General features: G+C 40.7%; 1 protein-coding gene across 2 annotated transcripts; it reads left to right on the forward strand.

Moving 5' to 3' along the window:
• Window positions 1-566: 566 nt before the first annotated feature.
• LOC309691131 (vang-like protein 1) lies at window positions 567-23448 on the forward strand. 2 transcript variants are annotated; one of them, XM_082508697.1, is made up of 10 exons: window positions 567-817; window positions 6334-6583; window positions 7614-7785; window positions 11168-11210; window positions 13963-14391; window positions 14774-14949; window positions 16235-16368; window positions 19000-19150; window positions 19800-20034; window positions 20847-23448. In XM_082508697.1, the coding sequence occupies exons 2-10, from the start codon at window positions 6580-6582 to the stop codon at window positions 21105-21107; spliced, it is 1605 nt and encodes a 534-aa protein (XP_082364823.1). In that variant the 5' UTR covers window positions 567-817; window positions 6334-6579; the 3' UTR covers window positions 21108-23448. The 2 variants fall into 2 exon arrangements, with proteins under 2 accessions (XP_082364823.1, XP_082364822.1); XM_082508696.1 differs by lacking the exon at window positions 11168-11210.
• Window positions 23449-24539: the final 1091 nt, after the last annotated feature.

Below are 24539 nucleotides of genomic sequence, written 5' to 3' on the forward strand. Positions count from 1 at the left end.
AAGTTAATTAAAGATAAGGACAAAGTATGAGATGAATTAACAAAGGTCTCACCATGATCATAGTTAAACAGATCCAACCCTTATCTTCAGAGTAATGGCCATCCTTACGGGTTGCTCATCATAGGTAAAATAACTGAAATGGTTCTGGGTGGATATTTCTGGATATTTCTTTAATTCTGTTATGCTATTAAAGACACCCTTAACAGACAGAAAATGTAGTCCTATTCTTAGTAATCTGTCAGTTTCCCCATCAAAATCTTCAGTCTTCAATTTACAACGTTTTCACAGAGACGTGTAGTATAAAAAAGTGCATACACTATACTATATACTGTGTTCAGTTGCACAGCGAAACATGACTGGCTTCAAACGCATCTATCAATAATGACAAAATACTAATAATTGCTATTTTAGTCTACAGGTTAGATATAGGATCGTTTGGGCGGGGCTTAATCTTTTCATTTTCTAATTAGAGAAGTTCCACGTGAGCTTCTTCGTGAAAAAATGTCAAGTTAAGTAGCAAATCACATTTAGACATCAGTTACACTCACTGACGGCCCTGACCCTTCTACAGTAGTCGTAAAGGACGACCTCTTGCGGGCCAGAGCGGAAAATACTCATTGTAACGCGCTGTAAAAGCGTGCTGTACACCCATGCTGCCTCCCTTTCTGGTCCTGCGAACCACAATGGCCAGGATCCTGTGAGCTGCCTCTCCGTGCAGACGCGCCTCACAGCAGCAGGAACAGCTGCAGCTCCTCGGCGGCAGATTCGCTGACACCGACACGCAGGTGAAGGAATATGAAACGCTTCTGAGATAAAGGTAGGTAAACGAATCCACGGATGTTCATCACACCGGGTATTGGCTGCCCTTGCCAAAAAAAAATCCTGAGATACACCAGCACGCAGGAATCACTGATGAAGTTCAATGCTGCCGTCGTGGGAAAATGGTTTCCTTTTCGCCAGACAGATGCAGCCACATAACCCGAATTTATCTGGAGCTCATGACTTTCCTTTTTCTATTACATTAGTATCGCTTTTTATGTAAGCATATTATTTGAGCCGATCATCCAGATTGCATGGTTTATTTGAAGTGATTTAGTCTTGTGTGGTTAATGGGGTTCAGGGCGAGACTGAAAGGAGATCTGCTGTAACAGAAGCTGCAGCTGTGTAATAGAGAAGTGGCTCCCCTTGTTCTGTGCGACCTAGTAGCCTTTATATTAAAAGCGGGGTTGGAGATGTCTCCATCAGCAGCAGCAGCTGTCTGGAGAGCACACAGCTGGATGAGGTGTTAACTGTGACTGGAGCAGTTTCACGTGTCTTCTCTCTCTGTCGGTCAGAGTCATGATGCTGCAGTGAAGCCGTGTAGCACCTACAGTTATTTATTATTGAGCAGTGTTGATGGGTCCTGTGCAGAGAGCTTGAGGACACTGCCAGCCTGGGAACCCTCCCTGAATAGATGAGTCAACCCATGGAAGCTATCAGTTCTTCCCATGCATGATCAAAAGTGATGTTGGCAAGGCTTTGGCCTTTGTTCTCCTTTAAATGTGCCCGACAGGGCAGTGTGTCAGAAGTGCAACGAGAACTGGAGCTACCTTTAGGCTAAAGAGAGGTAATGGAGGAGCATGGGGTAGTGCGCAATATATTACAGTATAGTTTACAGTTGTGCATTTGGAGACATAAAGGCCCTGCACTACATAAAGGTATCTCTTCAACAGCCCTCTCAGCCCGCACTACCCTCCTCTTCCTCCCTCTCTTCTTCTACTGTACTTCTCTTTAATTCCACATGAGCGGATCAGAGGGGACTAAAGTTTGCATTCCAGAGAACTGTGTCAGGTCTTAACTTTCTCCTTTTACAATGGGCAGCAGGGTGGGAGTAGCTATATCCAGTCACTGAAAGGTCACAGGTTTGCTTCTGCAAATACTTGTGGAAAAATACACAGGAACACACTCCTGATCACGTCAGATATCCTGGCAGTGAGGGGCACAAAATAAGAAGAAAAAAAAGGGGGTGTTTCTAAGGGAGTGTCATGACTTGCATATTTGACTCAGTTTTATGTGATTTTAGCCCAGTGGTAATGTAATATGTTAATGAGCAGCAGTTCCTCTGGGTTATCTGTAGTCCACGAACGGATTTAAGATATTAACCACTATATATTACACAGGCTCACACTCTGTCACCCTTTGTTTGATTTCAGAGAGGTTTCACACAGCCTAGTGGACTGTGTTATTCCTGTGCATGTGTGGACTTGTTGTTTCTGCTGCCATTTTAAAAGAATGCATTTTAAAACAGTAATATAATATACACCTTGGTTGTTTCAGGTCCTAAAATGTGGCTTTTGGCTTGTTTTTATTTGGCAGTAAATGAAATGTTTTTGGCATTTGCTCTCAATTCCGGCAAACCAGTGATCTGATATAACAGTGAATCAATAATGAAATGGGTTTAGCTTATACTAAGCTAAGATGAGGCTCTAATATACCTACTGTGTGTTAGGTATTGATCCATAAGTGAGCCAACATTGATATCGACCCATATGTCTTCATACAAGTAAATTAGATGACATTTACCCATGCCGGTGGCCAATATTTATCTGTAGTATCACATTAATTTCGCAAAGATCTCGTGATGAATATCTGAAACACCTTAAAACATATGATTACCTTCCAAAAAACATATTTACATTGGCATTTAAATGTGCTTAAACTGCGGTTTTGAACATCTGTATTGATATCCATCCAGAAATCTACTATCCACTGTATATTTGAACAGTAGATGGGAGTTTTGTAGTTTGTTTGCCTTGAAGCTGCAAAACAGCTGATACAAGAAATTCATCAGATTACCAGCTGCTGTATCTGGAAGATTATGGCATAATGCTACCGGGGCAGGGTGCACAACAAGGAAGGAAGGCATGAAAGATAATAGGTGTGAGGAGGGCACAGATGCCATGGTAACCAGGCCTCAGCATGTGCCCTGGTTGAGCTATGAGACTCATCTGTGCCATTTCATTTGCCAGCACTGCATTGGATACCTTAATGGAATCTCAATGCCACACCCCTCCTTCTCAGCTCAGTTTAGAGGGCAAATTACTATACAGTCAAAATCTCACGTTATACTTATAAGCTGAATCAGCAGTGGGAAAAATGCTACAGTGCATTTTACTTATCATACGTTGCAGCTTTTCCTCAACGAGCCCCATGCTTATTTGTTGCAAGATTAAAGTGTGCTTATGCCTTGTCTTTATAATAGGAGTAAAAAATTACTCAATAGGAGCATAAGAGCGGGTGTGCGTGCACCCCTGAGCCTGACCATTTGTAATTACAGTAGCTCCCACTGTGCATCAGCCTCGTTCCACTAAACAAACACCCTAACGAATGTTTGCTTTACATTAGTGTCAGTTTCTGCCTTGGTGAATCTCTTCTCGGTGCAGCCAACCAGAACGGTCTGCAGTGATGCAACTGTGTTTCACTGCAGAGTCAATTTTCCGCACAGGCTCCCTCTCGGAGGAGTACTGCATTTTTGGGACAGTCTCGGAGGAAGCTCAGACAGGCGCACGTCTTTAATGCGCGTTGTTATCCCCGCATGTTTCATTCATAGTTATCGTTGGCTTGTAACTGATAGTTTTTCTTACCCCGTGGCTGCGATTTTCCACATGGCCTGGTTCACTGTGCCTCTTCATGCTCGTCCTGTGGATGAGTGGCTTCTCAGTGGGATCCCTGTGCCCCACATACCACTGCCACACGCCCAGAGATCAGCACTCAGGGGGTTAATGGATTTTATTCAAATCACCAGGCGGGATTCGGTTAACCACACGAGTGACGGGTGTGATGGAAGGCTATTGTTTCCTCTTTATGCCCTCTCACTGTGCCTCACCCCAACATCACTCTCACATACGCACTTAAGTGCATCCACAAATTTAGGCCCAGCAGGGCAGATTGATTACTGCTGTTAGATGGAGCCTCCTGCCTCCAGTGTTGCCAAGGTAACACCGGACGCTCCGGATGAGGGTTGAAGATGAGACATATGACAATCCTGTTAAAAGTCAGGCTTGTGTTTAAAATTTGATACTGCACCACTGACTTTGATTCTGTGAGTAGCATGTTACAGTGTGTTCAAGTGCATTATTTATTGACGTTCTCTGTAAGTGCTGCTCTGCCTTGTTCAACATTATGTTCCCTCAGCATTCATCAGCCTCCACTGATGGAGTCACGCTCTGAGAAATTGCACTTTTTTGTCACTGGGGCATCATTTTGCATCAGGTTGGTTCATCCCAACTTAAACTGACACTTCATCCCAAAATCAAATTTACATAATAATCCTCTGGGCTGTGGTGTCATCAAGATTTATGGGAGCTGTGGATAAAATGTCCACTTGTTCTTGAATGAATTGAAACTGAGTAGCACTTGTTAAGCACTATCTCTTTCCAACTGCTCAAAATAATCCTAAAACTTTGCCACGAGTAGTTTTATGTAAGACAGACATTTCCACGGTTGATGTCTAAAGTAATAAAAGACACTACAGTCTTGCACTAGTTTCAACTGTTTCCTTATTCACAGGGGGTTAGCACAGCAGGTAGCTCCACATGTTTGCTTTGGCAGAGTTTTTGCACTGGATGCACTTCCCCACGCAGCCCCAAAAGGGTTCTCCCAGAATCAAACTAGGGATTTTTTTTATGTATTTAGGCAAACATGTAACCCACTACACTATGGAGCCAGTCTACAGCCCAAAGAACAACAATATAGATTGTATTTATCTGACAAAAGTAATTCTTTAGGTTGCAATATTAATCTTACAGACTTTATATGTACTGTATAACATTTTTAATGGAATAGGCAGCTGAGGGAAATAAAAACCATTTAAACCCTCTTAATGGAAATCTGCTGCACAGCAGTGTCTTCTCTTAACCCTTCAGAATACGATCTCTGGAGCATTCACATCCTAATATGCTGAATGGGCTGTTTTGGTGTTAGTATGCATCATTTGCTGTAGAGATAACAAATGGCCTGTAAGTGATGGGAAGAATAGTCTCAGCTGGTAAATTGAGATGGTGATGGGGAAGTTGACTGGCAGGTGGTTGTCAGGACAACAGCTGGGAGACAGACAGGGTTGAGATTGAGGTCTAAATGAATGCTTGGTGAGAGATCGTCATGCATACATCACACATTTGTTTCACAGGAAGTGAGTCTGGCAGATTCAGCTCCTGTTAATAATGACAGGATGGAGAGAGTTCTCTTTTCCAAATCACTGGCTATCAAATAAAATGCAGTTATTATGAGATCAATTATAGTACAGATTAGAACTAAATGATCTACCTGAATGTGCTCTTTTTATGTGAATATGCAGGTTTTCTCTATATTGTACGTCTAAACTGTACGTTGACAAAGGGAATGTTTTATTTTAAAATACTTGGGTTTTGGGGGTTTTTAGCCTCTTCTATTACTGAAGGGTTTTTTTTTTTAAGAATGTAACTGAAAGAAAACCTAATCCTAATGAGTGTTAAGAGCTCATACAAGTGGGCATTTTTAACATTAACATGGGACATTAATTATTTTCTGTTTTGTTACCTGCACCTCTTAATGTATGTCTGTGCCATTCCATATTTTTTTATACAACCTTAATGTTTTTGTTTCTCCTGAGATGCATAATTATGTTTTTTGGGGGGTGGTTTACAAGCGAGACCAAGCCAAAAAGGCAGTATTTAGGCACAAGCTATAAAAACACGCATCCAAACAGAAATAAAATAAGACTTGTAAAAAGACAGAAAGACTGTGTAAAAGCTTCTTCATGAAACATGTTTTATATGTGGCATTCGAATGGCTGGATTTAAGTCAGAGTTTCCAAATAAAGTGCGTCTTGTAAATAATTCCAAGCAGAGGGTACAGAATGCACTTTTTCCAAGTTCAGGGCAAACTTATAACGACTGCAGAGGAAAGGTTTTTGGTTTGGGGTTTTGGTTTTTGTTTTTTTGCATGTTTGCTTGTCTTTGAGACACATTAGAGAGATAGGAAAATATTGGGGGAGATAGTAGGGCGTGGCATGCTGTAAAAATTGAACCGGGACCGCTGCTGTTAAGGGGATGTTGTAACACATGTAGTGTGTGTGCTGAATATCAAGTTAGATTGGAATAAATATCCCAGGTTAATACATTAATCATAGATAATCTGAAGTATATACCCACAACACAGCAGAGCACAATGGCTAATATATTAATCTGTCTGCTTTGTAAATGTGTCGAATGATGAGAATCAGAGATGCAGAAGCTTTTCTTGCACATATCTAATGCTCTGTTTGTTTGATGTCTTGGTGCATCCTTCATACTGTGCTATTTATCTGTCCCTCAGGTCAATGTGGTCACTGAAGCCGCAATCAAAGATAGTTGTCATTCGTCGTGGATTTTTGAAGCCTGTCTCTATAGCAACCCATTTGTCCTCCTGAGCGCTGCTGCCAAGTTACCCTCTCTGCCACACGGCAAGTCTCTCCTCATCCCCCTGTCCAATCACCGTCTCTGAACTGCGTCGGTATGGACACGGAGTCGACCCACTCTGGCTACTCCTATCACTCCAGTCGCTCCGGGAGATCAAACCGGCATGGGTATGTTTCCTGTCTGTCGTCAGCCTTTCCATCTGACTGTCTACTTCTCTGCTGTATCTGTCTAACCGGCACTCCCATGACAGGAATTTGTTTCTTCCAGATCACATGCTGTATCCCACTCCCTGGCTACTGGAATGCCTTCAGTGAACATTTTGTAGCTTTGTTTGTCTTCCGTTTGAGTGGGCCACATGTTGGTTGTGAAATAATGAGGCGAGAAACTGCAGAGAGAGAACAAGCGAGAGATTGAGACAGACAGAGCTTGTGGATTAGGGTCGTCACAGCTGAGCGGTTCTAACCTATTTCAGTGATTGAGTCTGTGTGCTCTGCAAACGAGAGAATCATTTGTTTATCTCCCCCCTCATTCCTGATGCCTATAATTGTCTGCTGGAGTATTAATGCACTTCACTGTTTACGAGCTTTCATTAATGAGAAACCGTCAAATTATTTTCTTGATTTTTGATTAATAAAGAATTAACAAGTTATTTTATAAAATGTCAGGAGCTGATAAAAAACGCTGCTCACAAGGTCCAGAAGCCAAAGATTGTCCAATAAGGAGTCCAAACCTCACAAATATTAAGAACAATTATTAAGTAAGAAGCACATTTTCACATTTTAGAAACTAGAATTTTTGTCTTCTTGGACTCACCTTAAACAAATAATCATCAAGAATAAACTATAAAACATTTTGGCTCATTATTTTTATTGATATAAATTAATGAGCTTATTGTCTCAGCTCTTATTTTGTGTGTATATTGATGATATGGTACTTATCCCAAGCTGAATCATTTTAATGAATGGAAAATAGGGACCCGAAATGGTTGTTTAATTTACATTTCTGTTAAAGAAATTATATAGACATGTATAGTGATCATTATTTTAATTTTAATTAGTATTCATTTCCATTTTAATTAGTAAAGAATAATCATTGAATAACGATATGTTAGGCTCCAGTTTCAGTCTTATATATCGGTACATTTTTCCTGTTGTATTATCCCAGTGGTCACCATGTGTGCTTGTTCTCACTTTCCAGAGATCGAAGCCGTGAGCGACACAAAGCCAGCAGCAGTAAAGACAGCAGCCGCTCGGAGAGATCTGTGGTCATCAATCCCCCCGACACCCCTTCCCAAGACTCCCCAGTTCATAACGGAGAACCGCTGCCTGGAGAGCCCACACCTGCAGCAGAACAAGGAGATGAGGCGCAGGTATTGGAGTAACTCTAAACTGAAAACTGACAGCAACAGTGAAACTGTGAAAGATGCACATTGTTTTGTAGGAAAGCACACTAAAACTGCAGCTAGTATCAGTTTCCTTCAGAAAAAGCAAGACCCAGTAATCCATGCATGAACTTTGCGTCCCGACCTTATAAACTCGCCCTCGCACAGCTGGCTGACCGACACATGATAGGCTAACAATGGCGACAAGGGATCAGATAGGTCAGAGGATTAGCATCTCTCTTATAGGCCTGGCTGGATTTGTACAGACAGTGTTTCGTTACTGTGTCTGTGTGTGTGAGTGTGTGTGTGTGCCTACATACTGACTGTAATGCCTAATGGCTTTGAAATCAAGGCATAGTATAGCATCAAAAAGCTGATTTTGCTGCTACAAGCAAAATAGGTTTGTGTAGACACAAAATGATGCGATATGAGGCTTAAAATGCAGGGCAGATATTTAACTAAGGCTTCAAGGATTAAAGATTCATTAGAGTATAATACTGTGTGGATATTTAGGAGTTATTTCTTTCTTGCAGAGATTATTGGCTATTTTGGGAACATCTACTAGCCATTTTGTAGTGCTGTTCTAATTCTGAACTGTCCTCCACCACACAGAGTGCTTTAAAATCATCACAATGTACACTAGATCCATGCACTGAGACCATCATGCATTGCGGTCCCTCTGCTGCTACAACAGGAGTATTCAAACGATGAGTTAATGCGATTTTTTTCCATGCTGACAGTGCCTGGTGAGCGTAATACGCCTCAGGCATCTAAACCTTATGCGTCCTCCTGTCTCTGAGCAGCAGGATTTCAAAAAAATGACTATTAAAACATCTTCTGGAACTGCGTTTCAGACTGTATATTAGCAATATGGATATGTGAAATATTGCCCCAAAGCTATAACCAGATGTGGCTAATGCTGCTTTTAAAAGAATATATTAGTTTAATCCCTACATTGTGTTATTTACAATTAATATCACAAAATTTTAGGTTTCCCCATCCTGGCATTTTTTTAAGTGGCAGAAAAAAGCTTCCATATAGATGTGCATGGATTATAGATTTGTGTGTTTTATGTTAAAGTGAGTGAGAGATCTCAGTTACAGCTTCTACATATCTGTAAACAGCAATGTTATGTGGTACTGATTGGGATAATTAGGAATATCCCTAAACAGCATAAACAGCATTATATCCAACTGGTTTCTGAAATATATCAACAGCTTTCACCAAACAAGCACAATATGAACAAGACATAAATGAGGAGACTGATACCTGCCTCCTGTCTGCATGTAGATAGCAATTGGTTGGCTTGGCTTAGCAGAAAACAAGAGTGCTTTTATTAGCCAAGTGATAGCCTGGAGTGTGACCTCCTGTGGTCTTATCATCACTGTGAGATTGCAACTCCTTGTTTTACATTTAAGCTTTTCTAGAAGCTTCACATAGGAGAAAAATATATGTAAATATATATAAATATGTCTTTATGCTAAGCTAACTGCCACCTGAATAAAATTATTTTCCAAAATATTAGGGTTCCTTTAAATGCAGAGAATCGCACAAACTGTACTGAAAGATAAATAGAGCTTAAAGTAGAAGCAGAAACGAAGAAAATGAGAGAGATAAAGAAAGCACCTTCTTCCCTGAAGACGAGTTAAAGATATTGCTAGCCTGGGGCTGCCTTTACAGTGTCTTTGACCCACTTGAAATACATAGTAACCCAAAATGAGTGCATTTTTCATTGGCTTATTGTGCAACTTGCATGCTTAAAATAGCTGCAGAAAAGCATTGTATCAGTAGTGCAAGCTACCTTGACAAAATATACTTTCCTAATATTAGCAACATTTAATGTGACTGGAAAATAAACGTGCGTTCAACCTGACTTTCTGACCATGTTGGAGAAGTCTGACCTATTTTGCTATCTCTGCTCAGCATCCCCTTTTGGCTGGAAAGGCACATTCCACACTGGCATGTGATTGTCAGCTCCTAGCCTGCATCCATTGTTAGCAGTGTAAGGTAATCTGCTATTGTACTGCAGTACCCCTGCAGACGGTTGTGTCCGCACACCATACACCAGTGGCAGCACCAGCATTACCGCAAACACCGTCAACCACGGTGCACTCCAACCCATGCTTTTTAGAGCAGCTTTGTCAGATGGTGGAGCCGCATATTAACACTAACTAGTCTCCAGTGCAGAGGAAACATTCTCACAGACTGGGATTAGCATTAGCATCCGGCCAAACGCCACTTGGAGGAAAGCTGATATGAATAATCCTCCATGTTTACACGCATGCCTGTGACATAAGGATACGGTCTTGGAGCACAGTTTGTGTGTGTGTGTGTGTGTGTGTGTGTGTGTGTGTGTGTGTGTGTGTGTGTAAGAGTGAGTCACTGAGAATCTGTTACTGAGACTGGCCATGCTGCTTTGTTAGACACTGTGACTCTGTGCCAAGAGGGAGCAGTTTCAATTTCCTCACAGTGTTAGCTGTAGCAACACCATAGCGTATGGTAGTCTTGCTTTATAAACTTGTTTGTTTGCCCTTTTTCTAAAATACTCACCTACTCACAGCTACTACACCAGCAATGCATGTAATGTGAGGTAAAAACACAAAAGCTCCTTCTCCTAAAAGGAATGCAGTAAATTTAAGGAAACCTGGCAGGCGTTTGAAGCTTTTTTGTGTGTGTCTCACAAAGCCTATTTTAACCTTCACCCAAGCTAGTGCTGCTCAGCGATTAGGCTTTGTAGCTGGCAGACTGTTTTCTGTGTTGTGTGGCATAATCCATATTCACCCTCTGCCAGATAAAAAAGACTAAAACACTGCCAAGGGAGCAGGCCCTTCCACTCTTGCTTTTATAACCTTCCTTGTGTCAGTCTCTCCTGGTTTCTTTCTCTTTCTGATCTGATTAGTTAGGATTAATCTTCTGCATGAATCCACTGAGACTTAATGATAGGTATTAGCAGTATATTAGCTCACTCAATAATGCTCAGTTTTCTCCCTCTAAATGACACATTAGCCTTAAAGCATTTGCAGTAGGATCCTTGGGATGAATGAAATGTTTCAGTCATGCATTTCGCATATAGAATATAAAATGTATATGCTTAAGTGGTTAGTGCACTAAGACACACTTGGCCAACACATTTTAATCTCTTACCCGCAACTGCACTTCAATGTCTAAATAAGTGGAAAATAAAACAGAGTAAATCTCTACAAATAAAAACAAAGCTGTGCCTCTTAGCCAACATCTGGTGAAGAGGAGGTGCCCAGACAGTCTGGTCTCTGTTTGTGATCTGTTTCCTCCTGTTCTCTGTGATCACAAAGGGTTCAAAGAAATTGTTTGGCATTTTGGGAAATAAGCTTTTCTTTTCTTGTTTTTGCAGAGAGCTGCATGAGAAGATCAGTCAAGCACCCAGTGTTGAAAAAGTACTGCACAAACCTCTTTTATGCTTACTTTTCCTTATTTGTTCTTTTCCTTTCAAAATGTTAACACAAGTTACTCTATATATTGCTTTTGATTGTAAATATTAAAGGTAGAGGCTGTTCACCAGAACACAAAACATGCATACAGCACAAGTATGAAAAATGACAAATTCTGAGCTAAGTCTTAATCCCATAAGCCCGTGATTAGCCATCTTTTGTACAACCGAGCATTTCTCAAGTGTGCCAGAAGAGGTTTATTTTGAAACTTTCAGAATTATGACTGAAAGACTAACATTCTTGGGTTTATAAGAAAAACACCAGATTAGTGAGATTAGAGAACAACAATGAGAGAAAATTGGACACTAGCTAAGTGACTACTCAGCATCTGTGTTCAAACAGGAAGATGTTGTTTCTGTGTTCCTAATTGTTCATTTGTCACAGTGGAACGCGGAATGACATTGATTGTTCACAGATGCAGGTTGGTGAGTGGGGGGTTGGCTTGAGAAAGAAACTAAGGGGGAAAAAAGAAGACGTGTGGGCTGAATACAAATGAGATCTGGCACTAAATGAAGCTGATATTACACCTACGGTGCACAGCTGACCTCTTGTTTCTCACATTAGTCTGGCAAACACACACTCAGGACGCCAGCCCAACCTCTCCTCTCTCTGCTCATAACCTGCTGCCATCCCTCTGCGGCATTGCCCCCCTCTTCTCTGATCATGCTCATTCATCTTCTGGCTCCCGTTGGCATCCTTCTCCACCTCCTCCTCCTCCTCCTCCAGCAAGGCTAAGCTAATTGGCTGTGAGCTGTGCTGGAGAAGCAAAATTCATATTTATATTACAATTTGTAAAATATGCAAAGTAAGTCAGATTTCCAGCGGGGTTCACTTAGGCTTCTTTTAACTTTAATAGACTGGAAAGGATCTTGCATATAGTTGGAATCACAAGCTCTAGACAGGTGAAGAGTATATGACAACGAGCTGTGCTGCTAACAGCAGCTCCATGAGGCTCATGTGGCTTCAGTGTGGATCTAAGCACTGTTTGATGGTGCTTAGGTGGATGTGTGCGCACACGTGTGTGAAGCCAGGGTGGCTTATCTGTTCAGCCTGTCAATTTTCCAGCCGTCATCCCTCTCGCTGCAGCTGCTGCTCCTTTGATTGGTTGTCGGGAGGTACAATGCAGTGACACTCTGGAGCACAATGAATGGCTAATTACATGAATTAATGGCAGGCAAACAAAAATAAATGTCTCTTTAGAGTAGACTTGTCACTAATTTATTCTCTTTGTGTCTCTTTGTCGGAAATATTTATGCTCAAAATGACCACGGTAGTTAAGAAGAAGAAAAAAACAGACTAATTTGTGATGATGGGCATGGAAAGCTTTGGCTTATGCTGTGTGTGTGCGCTTTTGCTTGCATGCACATCCTGTCATCCTTTATTACTTCAAACAGAATTTAAAAGGCTTGCCATTATATTGACTTGCTCAAAAAGAAAAAAAATTAAGGATGTGCTGCATTCATGGTGCATAGGCTCTGTGGGGCCTTTGTGGGCCAAGAAAGGAGTCAGTGAGAAAATGGAAGCACTGTCTGTCTGATTCACATTCATCATTTGACTCTGCTTTGTCAACTTGTGTTATTTTATGGGCCCAGGTTTTGACATATTAGTCTCATACATTTGTTTGGTGTCCAAAGCATTAAACAAAATCCATTTTAAAGATCTACTCAGTGGATAAACAGTGAACCAAATGATTGTGTGAATCTTATGAAATAGTAAACCCACATATACCCAAATCTGTTTTCCCCCTTTGGCCCTCCACAGCATTTTTAGTGTCTTTCAGCTCATTTCTGCTCTATCAATGGAAGGATCCATCAAACATTTTGATGTTGGATGATATGCAATATTTTGTTGTTTGAACAAATATTGAAGACACCCCATTATTATGGTTGAAAAAAAAGAGTGAATGTGGTGGCAGTGTCTGCTTGATGTCCTTTGTGTACATTAGTTGTGGACATGAGAGTGATGCATCCTTTTATCACTGACAAAACAAACAAGAACATTAGTTGTACTAGTCTGTGTACCTGATGTCTCAGCTAACTGTCAATCAAAAGTTGGTGTAATAACAAACAAAGACGCGTGCGCTTACAATATTATAAATATTTCTTAGGTCAGTAAAAGAGGGACTGACAGTCTGACAGTTTCACAATGTTGCTGTTTTACTAGTGTTTGCTGGGATGTTGTTTATGAAGCTGATGAACCCAGTGTATCTACCTAGCACCACAAACAAATCAATTCATACAGCTTGGACATATTTTTGGGGAGTTTTGCTTCTGTACCACCACCACCACACTGGATTTTAAGTCAAATCATCAAGATGTGTTCAAAGTGCAGACTTTTAGTTGTAAATTTAGGGGTTTAACAAAAGTATTGTTTAGTAGTTTTAGCCATTGTTATGCATATATACATCATTTTTACTTTTGAACCTCTGACAGTGGTGGACTATGAGTGAAAATGGCTGTAACTCTTTTTGTTAAACCCCTTAAATTAAAAAAGAAGGCCTGAAATTTATCATATCTTTAATTAAAATTCCAGTTTTGGTGTATAGAGGCAAACTTCCCAAGACTTTTGCAGTCTTTTAATAAATGACCTGAAATAGGTAAATACTTTAATTGACAGCATACACAATACAGCAGACCCAAATGTACATCTGTGGCATGAAACCCAGATTTCCTTCATGTATTCCTTTACATCCTTTCAGGATGATAACTGGGGAGAAACCACCACCGCTGTCACAGGAACGTCAGAGCTCAGTGTTTCCCAGGAGGAGGTGGTAGGCCTGGGGAAAGGAATACAAGACCGGACCCAAGGCTTTCGCCGTTACCTTCCCTTGGCTGTGGGCTCATGCGTGGGGCTGCTGGTGCTCGCCACGCCCTTGGTGTTCCTGCTTCTGCCAGCAGTAATGTGGCCCGACAGACTGCAGGTCTGTGGTGCAGCCTGCGAGGGGCTCTTCCTCTCCATTTCCTTCAAGCTCCTCATCCTCCTGGTAGCTGTTTGGGCCTTGTTTCTGCGACCCAACCGGGCCTGCCTGCCAAGAGTGTGTGTGTATCGTGCCTTCCTCATCACACTCACACTCCTGCTCACTATGTCTTATTGGCTCTTCTATGGGGTCCGGATCCTTGATGCTCAGGTGGGTTTGAGATGTATTTCATTTATTTATGTATTTATTTATGTATTTTCTTAATTTTGCACATTAAGCAGTGAACTTTTTTTTCATCAGTCAATCTTTTTAGATCATTTAACAAATAGTTAACATGAAAATACACAATTTTTTTCCGAGTTTATTTCCTTTATTGCTTTAATGGTGTTAAATGGCTCTTAGATAAAGGTTGATTGATTCGGTTTTTGGGACATATTGTTTTTGTTTTTTATGGTATGTTGTTTGCATGTAGCCGAGTATTAGTTCAATCTAATTCATTTAGTCTTAAATAAAGCTGTAATTTGTTTTGTTTTTTAAGCTTTTATCTAATGAGAATGAAAGTTTCATTAAGCCCATGGTGTGGTCCAAGCAGGATGAGGATTACCACGGCATCGTCCAGTTTGCTGTGTCCCTCGTGGACTCCCAGCTGTTTGTTCACTACCTGGCAGTCGTACTTCTGGAACTCCGCCAACTCCAGCCCTGCTACAGCGTGTGTGTCATCCGCTCCACAGATGGAGAGACTCGTCACTACAACATAGGACAGCTCAGGTGAGCACGCTGCAGTTGCACCATATTAGCTTTGTGTGTCTTTCCTAAAGCAAACACAAGGCTGACCGACATAGATAAGTTTCACACTTTCACATGCGGATATAACCTTTCTGTACTGTGCACAGTAAGTACACAACGGTGCTCAGCCACACTCTCCTTGTTGATGTATTTGTGTAATTGGAAGCTTATGGCCACAGGGAAGACAGGCACAGGCAGTAATTGAGTTACTCTACGGTGACCTCGGCTAGTGTGCTATTCTAGGAGTTCGGAAAGGAGAGATGAGAAAAAGCGACTCGTCATATGACTGTCTTTGTTTCTTCTTTGGACAAGTTTATTACTATGACAAGACTAGGAGACATTACTATTTATGCTTGTGTAATGAGGCTAACAGTTTAATGGGTTAATAATGGGCGTTCTTCCAATTCCTAATTTGTGGAATGGTAAACAAGAGGTTAGGACCTGCGGAGGAGAAAGAAAAGGATTCATACTACATTAACCGTTTCCAGTAGTTTATATGGCTTACTTGGTTGTGGTGGCTTACATGGTGACACTGTAAATGGCTTCATGTCAGGTCAGTTGAGTCTTCATTGGTTGAAGAGGACAAATATGAAAATTGAATTGTCGATGACTCAATTCTCAGCAGCTCACGTGGTACAGTGCTGCAGCTTGTATAAAGGCTGAGTCCCTCTTAACTCTTTACCCCCCACTTGGATGCCTACTAGCAGTAAGCCTTTTTTTCTCTTTGCTGAACTGAGTGAACTGAGAGCTACTGAAACCTGTTCTGACAGTCGAACCACGTCTTTTTTTACATATATTGAGGTGTCTTTAACTTTACAAGAGAGGTCGCTAAATGTCTTTATGGGGGGAAAGAATTAAAATCTTTCTCTGTCAAATAAAGTCAAAATAAAATCTTTAAAATAAGAAGCCAGGGATGAGGGATTATAAAGTAGTGAGCTCACCAGACCTCAGTAGCCTGCTCATCTTTTGTCAGATGCTTGCACTGAGGCATAAAACAACAGATTCTCCCACTGAACTGTCAGCGATTGAGGTGCATCGTTGGTAATGTAGATGCAAAAGTTTGGCCATTAAGAGGATTTTATTAAATAAAATAGATCACATCTGTGCTAATGTTTGTTCTCAAATTGTTTAATTGAATTTCTAAATGACGGCATTATCTTGTAATTCAATCACTGTTTAGTGGGCTGTTCGTTCACCAGATTCAGGGGGATTTTATACTGTCTTGTACTGTTTTTAAGTTTTCTCTTTTCTCTCTTGCCTCACACAGCATTCAAAGGGCCGCTCTGTCCATTTTGGAGTATTACTACAGAGATTTTCCACTCCATAACCCGGCCCTTCTCTCTGCTTCTAAACACCGAGCTGCCAAACACCTGGCTGGGTTAAAGGTCTACAATGTAGACGGTTAGTTGCCTCATATGTCCCAATTATTTATTTTTTTCCTGTACTACACTTCTCAAATAAATTAATGAAACACTCTGGAAATACATCAGATCTCAATTGGGGGGGGGGGGGGGGAAGCTATACTGACATGGACTGGGTAATGTGTTAGGAAATAAAAGATAACACATCGTTTGATGAAAATGAAAATGATCAACCTACAGAAGGCTGAATTCTATGTCACCCCAGAATAAAAGTTTCAAAGAAAAGCATGCTGCAGGCTAGTCCTTTTGCCAAAATGACATTGCAGAATGGAACTCAGCAGTTTGTTTGTCCCCTGCATGCCTGATAACACTGGGGCATGTTCCTAATGAGAGGAAAGAGATGATGTCCTGGGCATTTCCTCCCAGATCTGGACCATAGCATCACTGAGCTCTTGGACAGTGAGGTGCAACCTGGTGATGTTTGATGGACTGAAATATGATGTCACAGAGGTGCTCTATTGTGTCCTTTAGGTCAGGGTAGCATGGGGGCCAGTCAACGGTATAAATTTCTTCATTGTCCAGGAAATGCCCGCATACTCTTGGCACATGGGGCTTGACATTGTAGTGCTCCAGGAGGAATCCAGCAACCACTGCACCAGCACAGGGTTTGACAGTGGGTCCGAGGATTTCACTGGTAGCAGTCATGGCCCATTGCCTAGCCTGTAAGATACGTTTTTTATGTTGGAGAGCTTATTGAACCATCAAATAATAATTACATTTTAATTTCCATATATGAATTTTCATTTGTGTCATATTTGCTACATCTGGCTGTTTTTTAAAATTGCTTAAAAATATATTGGGTTTTTCACGTAGAAACATCGGGTCCTCAGGATACCCTTCTGAAGTCTGTTTCTGATTGGTCAGACACATTGTTTGGACATTTTCACACCATACCCTGCTGGAGATCATTTTGCAGCTCTGGCAGTGTTCATCCTGTTCCTTCTTAAAAAGAGGAGAAGAAATTAACAACAGGTGCACCTGTTATTAATTTCATTAACACCAAAGCAGCTCAAACTGATTAACAACCCGCCCTGCTAATCAACTAGACTTGATGCTACACTCGCATAAAAAGTGTTCCTTTAATTTATTTGTGCACCGCATGTAATATTTCTGCTGATGTCCCTTAGTTTATACCGTTACTTTCCCTTGTTTTAACTGTCTTCTCCTCGTTCTGCTTGCTGTGATACTCTGGTTTCAATGAGCAGCTTTGAAAAACAAACTGAGAACATACCGTTTTGACAGTAAATACAGATAAAAGCCCTCACCATCACAGGGAGACACTAATTTCACGCTTCAGTCGTGAAGCGTCACTCTGAAGCGTCCCTCTCTGACATAATGCATATATTGAATTTGCAGGGGAAAAAAGCACTCTTCTAAATGCTACAATTTTCTTGATATATTACTTTCTTGCACACATCCTGTAATGCCACATATCACACTCTTTCCTGGAGTTAAAAGGGTCTTCCACTCAACACCTATTAATCTCCCACTGGCTGCGCAGCGCTGGATTTGTTGATGTATAAAGCAGGGAAGCAATGTTGGATACCTCACAGTGCTTTTCATCCACCCCACCCCCTCTCCTATCAAAGTGCAATGGAAGGGTCTCTAGGCGGCCGTGGAATTCCAAGCCTTAAATAATTCATCAGTGTAACGCTCATTTCTCAAATACTCCCACATCTCTCCTTCCTCCTGCTCACACTGTCTCCAGCTCGTTCTTTCCCCTTTCTTTTCCGTCGTCAACTCCCACACATCTCCCTCACGCTATACCAGTCAGCCACTCTTCTCATTGTACAAACAGTACAAATATGTAGGGCAGGATGTATAAGGATGTTTACTCTTATTTTCATTGGAAAGTGTCTACAGTGCTTCTTCTGCAAATGATCTGACCGCATTTGCTCCACAGTACTCGCACTGGGAGGATTTTTCATCCATATTTCATCACTAAATTCAGTTTCTCTTTCTCACCTGCATGCACAAGCGTAAACATACGCCCATGCAGATCAGATTAATAATTTATATCCTTGTCTGACCTGCAGCATTTACCATCTATAACCACCCCCAGATTTAGTGATCTTCATGAATATGGACCAGATCTTACTCCGGCTCAGTGACACCACAGGATCTCTAATATACTGCTATATAAGCCCCATTAGTTTTATGGGTTTGCCACACAAACCAGTAAATTCACACATGGTCTTTGATGTGTAAAATAATGAATATTTAATCCAGACCCCCAATAAAAAGGTTTCTGCATCACAGAGTGTGTGTAGAAATGTGGATGCTTCCAGTGGAAATTGCCTCTTTTCTCAGTGCTAAAATTAAGAATGTTTTGTGATTCAGACTGGCGACACTACCCAGATAACTATCAAACCTTTCTCACAGTTAAGTGGAGGATAAAATGGGAATAATACTGGCTGGGAAGGTTGATTTACAGCTGTTTTACACCACTAATAATAAGATCTGAATTTGTCCTTCAATATGAGTTTTCCCTCAATCATTCAGATTGAGATACTGTCCATTAATCACTGGTGGGGGACTGGCCCGTTAAAGACTGCCCTCCCAGGTCAGGCTGATTTAACCAATTTACTACTGTCCTTTCTTTCTGATACAGCCCCAGGGAATGCAGCAGGGGCTCAGCCAAGTAATGGAAATCAGTCACGGGCTATGGTTACAGCTGCCGGCAAACGTAAAGACAGCGCCCACAATGAGCTGTACTACGAGGAAGCCGACTATGAAAGAAGAGTCCGTAAACGTAGAGCCAGGTGAGTCATGGGAGCAAAGTGTCACACTGTTACAGTGGCTTAATAATTCTGCATTAAATCTGTACCACAGTTATTCTGTAACTTACGCTGTAGCCACATATCCACATCCCTAGAAATGCAACCACAGCACATGTTAATGCCAGCCCATTACAAACTTTAATGGCCCGTTTACCTCTATGTGTTTCTGGCTACTTCTTCTTGGGAAGAAAATAAATCAACTTGAAGAGAAAAACCCTACCGCCAACTCCTGTTTTGGAAGCGACAGAGGCACAACAGGACTGTTATAAATCTAGTGTTAGCCACTTGCACATGGTTTGTCGTAGGTTCCACATAGATTCTGCACAGAAGTAGAAATCAAACTTGGGAAGCTGCACATACTGGGATGGCTGGTGCATGCACATGTGTAGTTAAAAAAAAACTGTCAAGAGGACTAGGCTTGTGAGAAAGCACTTAGCTATGCACGTTATTATGTAAACTTGATGACTAAAAAACTGCATGGAAAGTCCTCCACAGTACGTTTAAATACCTTTACTTTAACAGATATATACGTCTGCAGTTTCGTTTAATCTGTCTTAACATTAGGGTGCTGCTCAATGATCAGTAAAAACAACTGTATATAGCCAAATACAATGTGGTATTTCTCTGTCAGGCTGGTAGTTGCTGTTGAGGAGGCCTTCACACATGTCCGCCGCATGAAGAAAGAAGATGAGCGTGCAACACCGTCTGACATCATGGATGTGCGAGAGGCAGCTCTGGCTATATTTCCTTCTATGGCTCGGGCCCTGCAGAAGTACCTCCGCACCACCAGGAGGCAACACTGCCACAGCATGGAGAGCATCCAGAAGCATCTTGCTTTCTGCCTGGTCAATAACATGAGTCCTAAGGTCAGATTTGTTGTCAATAGCTTTGCACTAAGGCGGTGTTTACCAAGAGGTGTAACTTATGACAAAAGGATAGCAGAAAGAGTGAAAGGGAAGGTTTACAAGATGTTAATGAGATCTGCTGTGATGAATGAGGTGGAGATGGTGGCACTAACAAACAGGAGTTGGAGCTAGAGGCAAGAGATCAAGAGGTTTGAAGACAAAAACTTGTGCAGAGGAGGGATAGTGGATACTGGACAGAGATGATGTTGAAGATTGAGCTATCATGAGGAAAACAGGAAGTTCACAGAGAAGATTTATGGATGTATTGAAGGAGGAAATGCAGAGGAGAATGCAAAGGATGGGGTGATATGGGTATGGGTGATATGAGGTGGAAGAAAGGCTGTAATGACATTTATTTTTATGTCTAACAAGCTGTGACTCAAACTGAGTAAATAACATCAGCTATCAGACAGAAAGTAAATGGAAGCATTACTTAATCGTGTCACATCAGTGAAAAGAGGTTTTATTAGTTTTGTATGCATTCTTTGCTAAATCCCCCTTGTGCGTCCATTTAATTTCAGTTTTATTGATTAATTAATTTATTATCATATGATGAAACTAAAAGAGGGGCAAGCTGTCATTCAAGAAGGGCCATGAGGTCAACTTTTATTGGTTCACTGACATTAGAAATGGTTTCATCGGTCAGGAGATTAATAAATTGAGTTAATCTTGCCATATAGATGTTATCCCAAGTTTTGTCTTTACACATCAATTTTGTTTTGTTTTTCATTGTGGGTACTTTGATATAATCAGCTGCTTCTCTGTGTGCGTAGGCCTTCCTTGAGGCTTATCTCATGCCTGGTCCAACCCTGCAGTACGGCCCCGAGCGCTGGATGGCTGATCAGTGGACCTTAGTGAGCGAAGCGTCTGTGACCAGCGGCATTAAACAGGGGACAGAGTTCCTTCTGAAGTGTCTCGACTTTAGCTTAGCCATCACCATCAAGAGCATCCCTTATATCCGACTGACCGAAGAGTACATCGATCCCAAGTCGCACAAGTTTTTACTGTTGCTCCAATCAGAAACTTCAGTTTAACAGTGGCAGAGTGGACGAGCGCTGCTGCTCTGGACTTGCAGAACTGTTGCAGTTATCCAACTGAATTTTTTCAAGAAATATCTTTTTGTACTGTTTTTTGTACCTTTGTTTATGTAGTTTTCTCACATATAGAGTATTTATGTCTTTGTCTTTGTCCCAGGAGTCTTGAAAGATGATAAAAGACACAAAATGAGGAGAAATGCACTGAAATGTCCTCTGTCGTGACATTTGCAGAACACAGTTCAGTTATGTCTCTATGCACTACAGATGACCCTCACAAACGTTTAGCTTCCTTTACGTGCATGTGCCGGTGCGTGCCTGCATAGGAGCGTTTGAGATTTTAAGAATGCAAATGTGTGCGTTAGTGTGGTTTTTATCGTAGTGTACACTGGGGTCTGTCTCTCTCCAAGACATTTAATATAAACTGAACCTCTCTTTTTTCACTCTAAGCAGTTATTATTTAATTGTCTTGTATTGGAAATGTATGTACAGTATTTATACGTGAATAATACTTTATCCCTACAGACTTTTTATACCAAAATCATGTATCACTTGAATGATTTTTTTTTATCATTTCAAACATTTTTTTTACCCTGTCTGTCTGCGCTGTACTTGTTACGATAATTGGACTGTAGATAGACGTGTTTGTAGTTGTCAGATCATTCAAAGAAGTCTCATGTACTAAAAAAAGCAGAGGAAGAAGACTGAAAAATCATAAATAAATTGATTTGTTAAACATAGTAATTAATATTAAAAAAACATTAAAATAGGCCTTCATTTATAAAAAGGTGTCATAAATTAGAATTTCTGTACTTAGCTGATGAGAGACAGCTAGGTTTGTTGTGTCCTGGCCAATCGGATGGGCCATGTATTTGCACAGTGAAGCAGAAATTATAAAAAGAATTAAAGCAGATAAATATAGAAACCTGACTGTCCTACTGTGGGAGCGATGGAGCCTGTCCCAGCTCCAATACCTAAATAAAGAAACTAATATCCATTAAAAAAATGTTTTACCACTTATCCAATCCAGAGTTGTGCGGATGGCTACACCTGAATACTGTTAGGATATTTCATGTTTCATCTTTCCCTCTTTCTTTCTCCCTTTTCTTTTCCCCAGTCAAGTCTGTCCCGTGTTCAGCAAATGAAAATAAAATAAACAATAAAAGCAAAGGTGAATCAAATAGACCAATACGGCAAGGCTGGGATGGTCCAGTTGGTAAAGTAAAATTTTACCCACTGCTGTATTATTTCAGAACATATGGCCCTGATTTTCATCTCGATTTGTGTTTTTTATTATGGCTCCATGTAATGTAAATCTTGTTGGCCAGTGTCCTATAATCAGCCACAAGCTTAATGCAACACACAACCTAAAGGATTACCTAAAATCAGATTTCTGAAGAATTTCAAAACATTAAGTACTTTATGTACAAAATGAATCGCTCACTCCAAAATTCATATTGCATTATTTCATGCTGCAAGCATTCAAGAATTAAAAAAACAAACAAAAAAAACAATAGTAATAACTTACTGTGAACAACTCAACTCAGTATCAGTATTTGTGCTGCCAGTATTGGACATCAGGGTGTCTCACTACTGCCACCTGCCTACAACTACTGGAACACTGTTCTAGGCATCAGCTGTTAATGAGTGAGGATATTTGATGTGTATTTTTTAAACTTTTTCTACTTATAAGGCTTGATGTGTTGTAAGTTTATATTTACAAGAGTGTTACTGTGCTTACAGAGGGTGTAGTTTTGTTTTGGACTCTTTAGGGGTGTTGGTGGTTGTAAATACCTTCTCTTGTACGACTACACACGTGCCTGGTTTGACATATTTAGGATGTGCTCAGCATACATGTGCGGTTTTTCAAGTTTGTGTGTTTCAGCATATGTGTGTGAGAAAGAAACTGAGTAAAACAGAAAAGAAGAAAACACAGAGATCGCTTTCCCAAATGTCCAAATGTGATGCAGCTGACAGGTCGTGAGTTGCCCCCGTCTCCTTTTATACAGCATAACATTGAACATTAATGCAGCGGTGTCAAAGTCACATTTGTACAAAAAATAAAATAAAATAAAAATGAAGAAATAAATATTTGTACTGATGTTTTCAGGGAATTTGATTGTTGTTCTACTTCCATGTTGTGGAGAAGTTTTTAAAGATTTAACTACATTTACGGTTACTTAGTTATGGCTGCTACTAGAAGGGACATTTGTGGCTCCTTTATGTGGCATCTAAGGCTTACAGTTACTTTGATTTCATATTATATTAATTATGCAGCAAGCTGTGTATATTCTTCTAGGAGACGTTTGGCTATAAAAACTTTATTATTAGTTATGATCAGGTATCTGCCTAATAAATTGCTTTTTTGAGATTTCCAAAATATTTCTTCTTTTATAACAGTTGGTCTAACAAACTTGTTAACCATACATATTTACATACAATAGTAGCACTTATTATATGTAAATAAGCAAATTTCATGTAATTTGCTTTCATATAAAGTGTATTTTTGGCACAATTAACATAATATGTTTGCAATACCATAATTCCTTACTCATTGCTACACATAACTTTATTTTATGGACATCTATGGTTTGATTTCATTGCATCTGTGGGTTGGATGGATTGTTCTGTACTTATTTTACCTGCTGTATACAGTGGCTTGCAAAAGTATTCGGCCCCCTTGAACTTTTCCACATTTTGTCACATTACAGCCACAAACATGAATCAATTTTATTGGAATTCCATGTGAAAGACCAGTACAAAGTGGTGTACACGTGAGAAGTGGAACGAAAATCACACTGATTCCAAACATTTTTCACAAATAAATAACTGAAAAGTGGGGTGTGCATAATTATTCAGCCCCTGAGTCAATACTTTGTAGAACCACCTTTTGCTGCAATTATAGCTGCCAGTCTTTTAGGGTCTGTCTCTACCAGCTTTGCACATCTAGAGACTGACATTCTTGCCCATTCTTCTTTGCAAAACAGCTCCAGCTCAGTCAGATTAGATGGACAGCGTTTGTGAACAGCAGTTTTCAGATCTTGCCACAGATTGGATTTAGATCTGGACTTTGACTGGGCCGTTCTAACACATGGATATGTTTTGTTTTAAACCATTCCACTGTTGCCCTGGCTTTATGTTTAGGGTCGTTGTCCTGCTGGAAGGTGAACCTCCGCCCCAGTCTCAAGTCTTTTGCAGACTCCAAGAGGTTTTCTTCCAAGATTGCCCTTTATTTGGCTCCATCCATCTTCCCTGTCCCTGCTGAAGAGAAGCACCCCCAGAGCATGATGCTGCCACCATCATATTTGACAGTGGGGATGGTGTGTTCAGAGTGATGTGCAGTGTTAGTTTTCTGCCACACATAGCGTTTTGCATTTTGGCCAAAAAGTTCCATGTTGGTCTCATCTGACCAGAGCACCTTCTTCCACATGT

Source organism: Aulonocara stuartgranti (assembly GCF_965226115.1).
Source record: "Aulonocara stuartgranti genome assembly, chromosome: 16".
NCBI lineage: Eukaryota > Metazoa > Chordata > Actinopteri > Cichliformes > Cichlidae > Aulonocara > Aulonocara stuartgranti.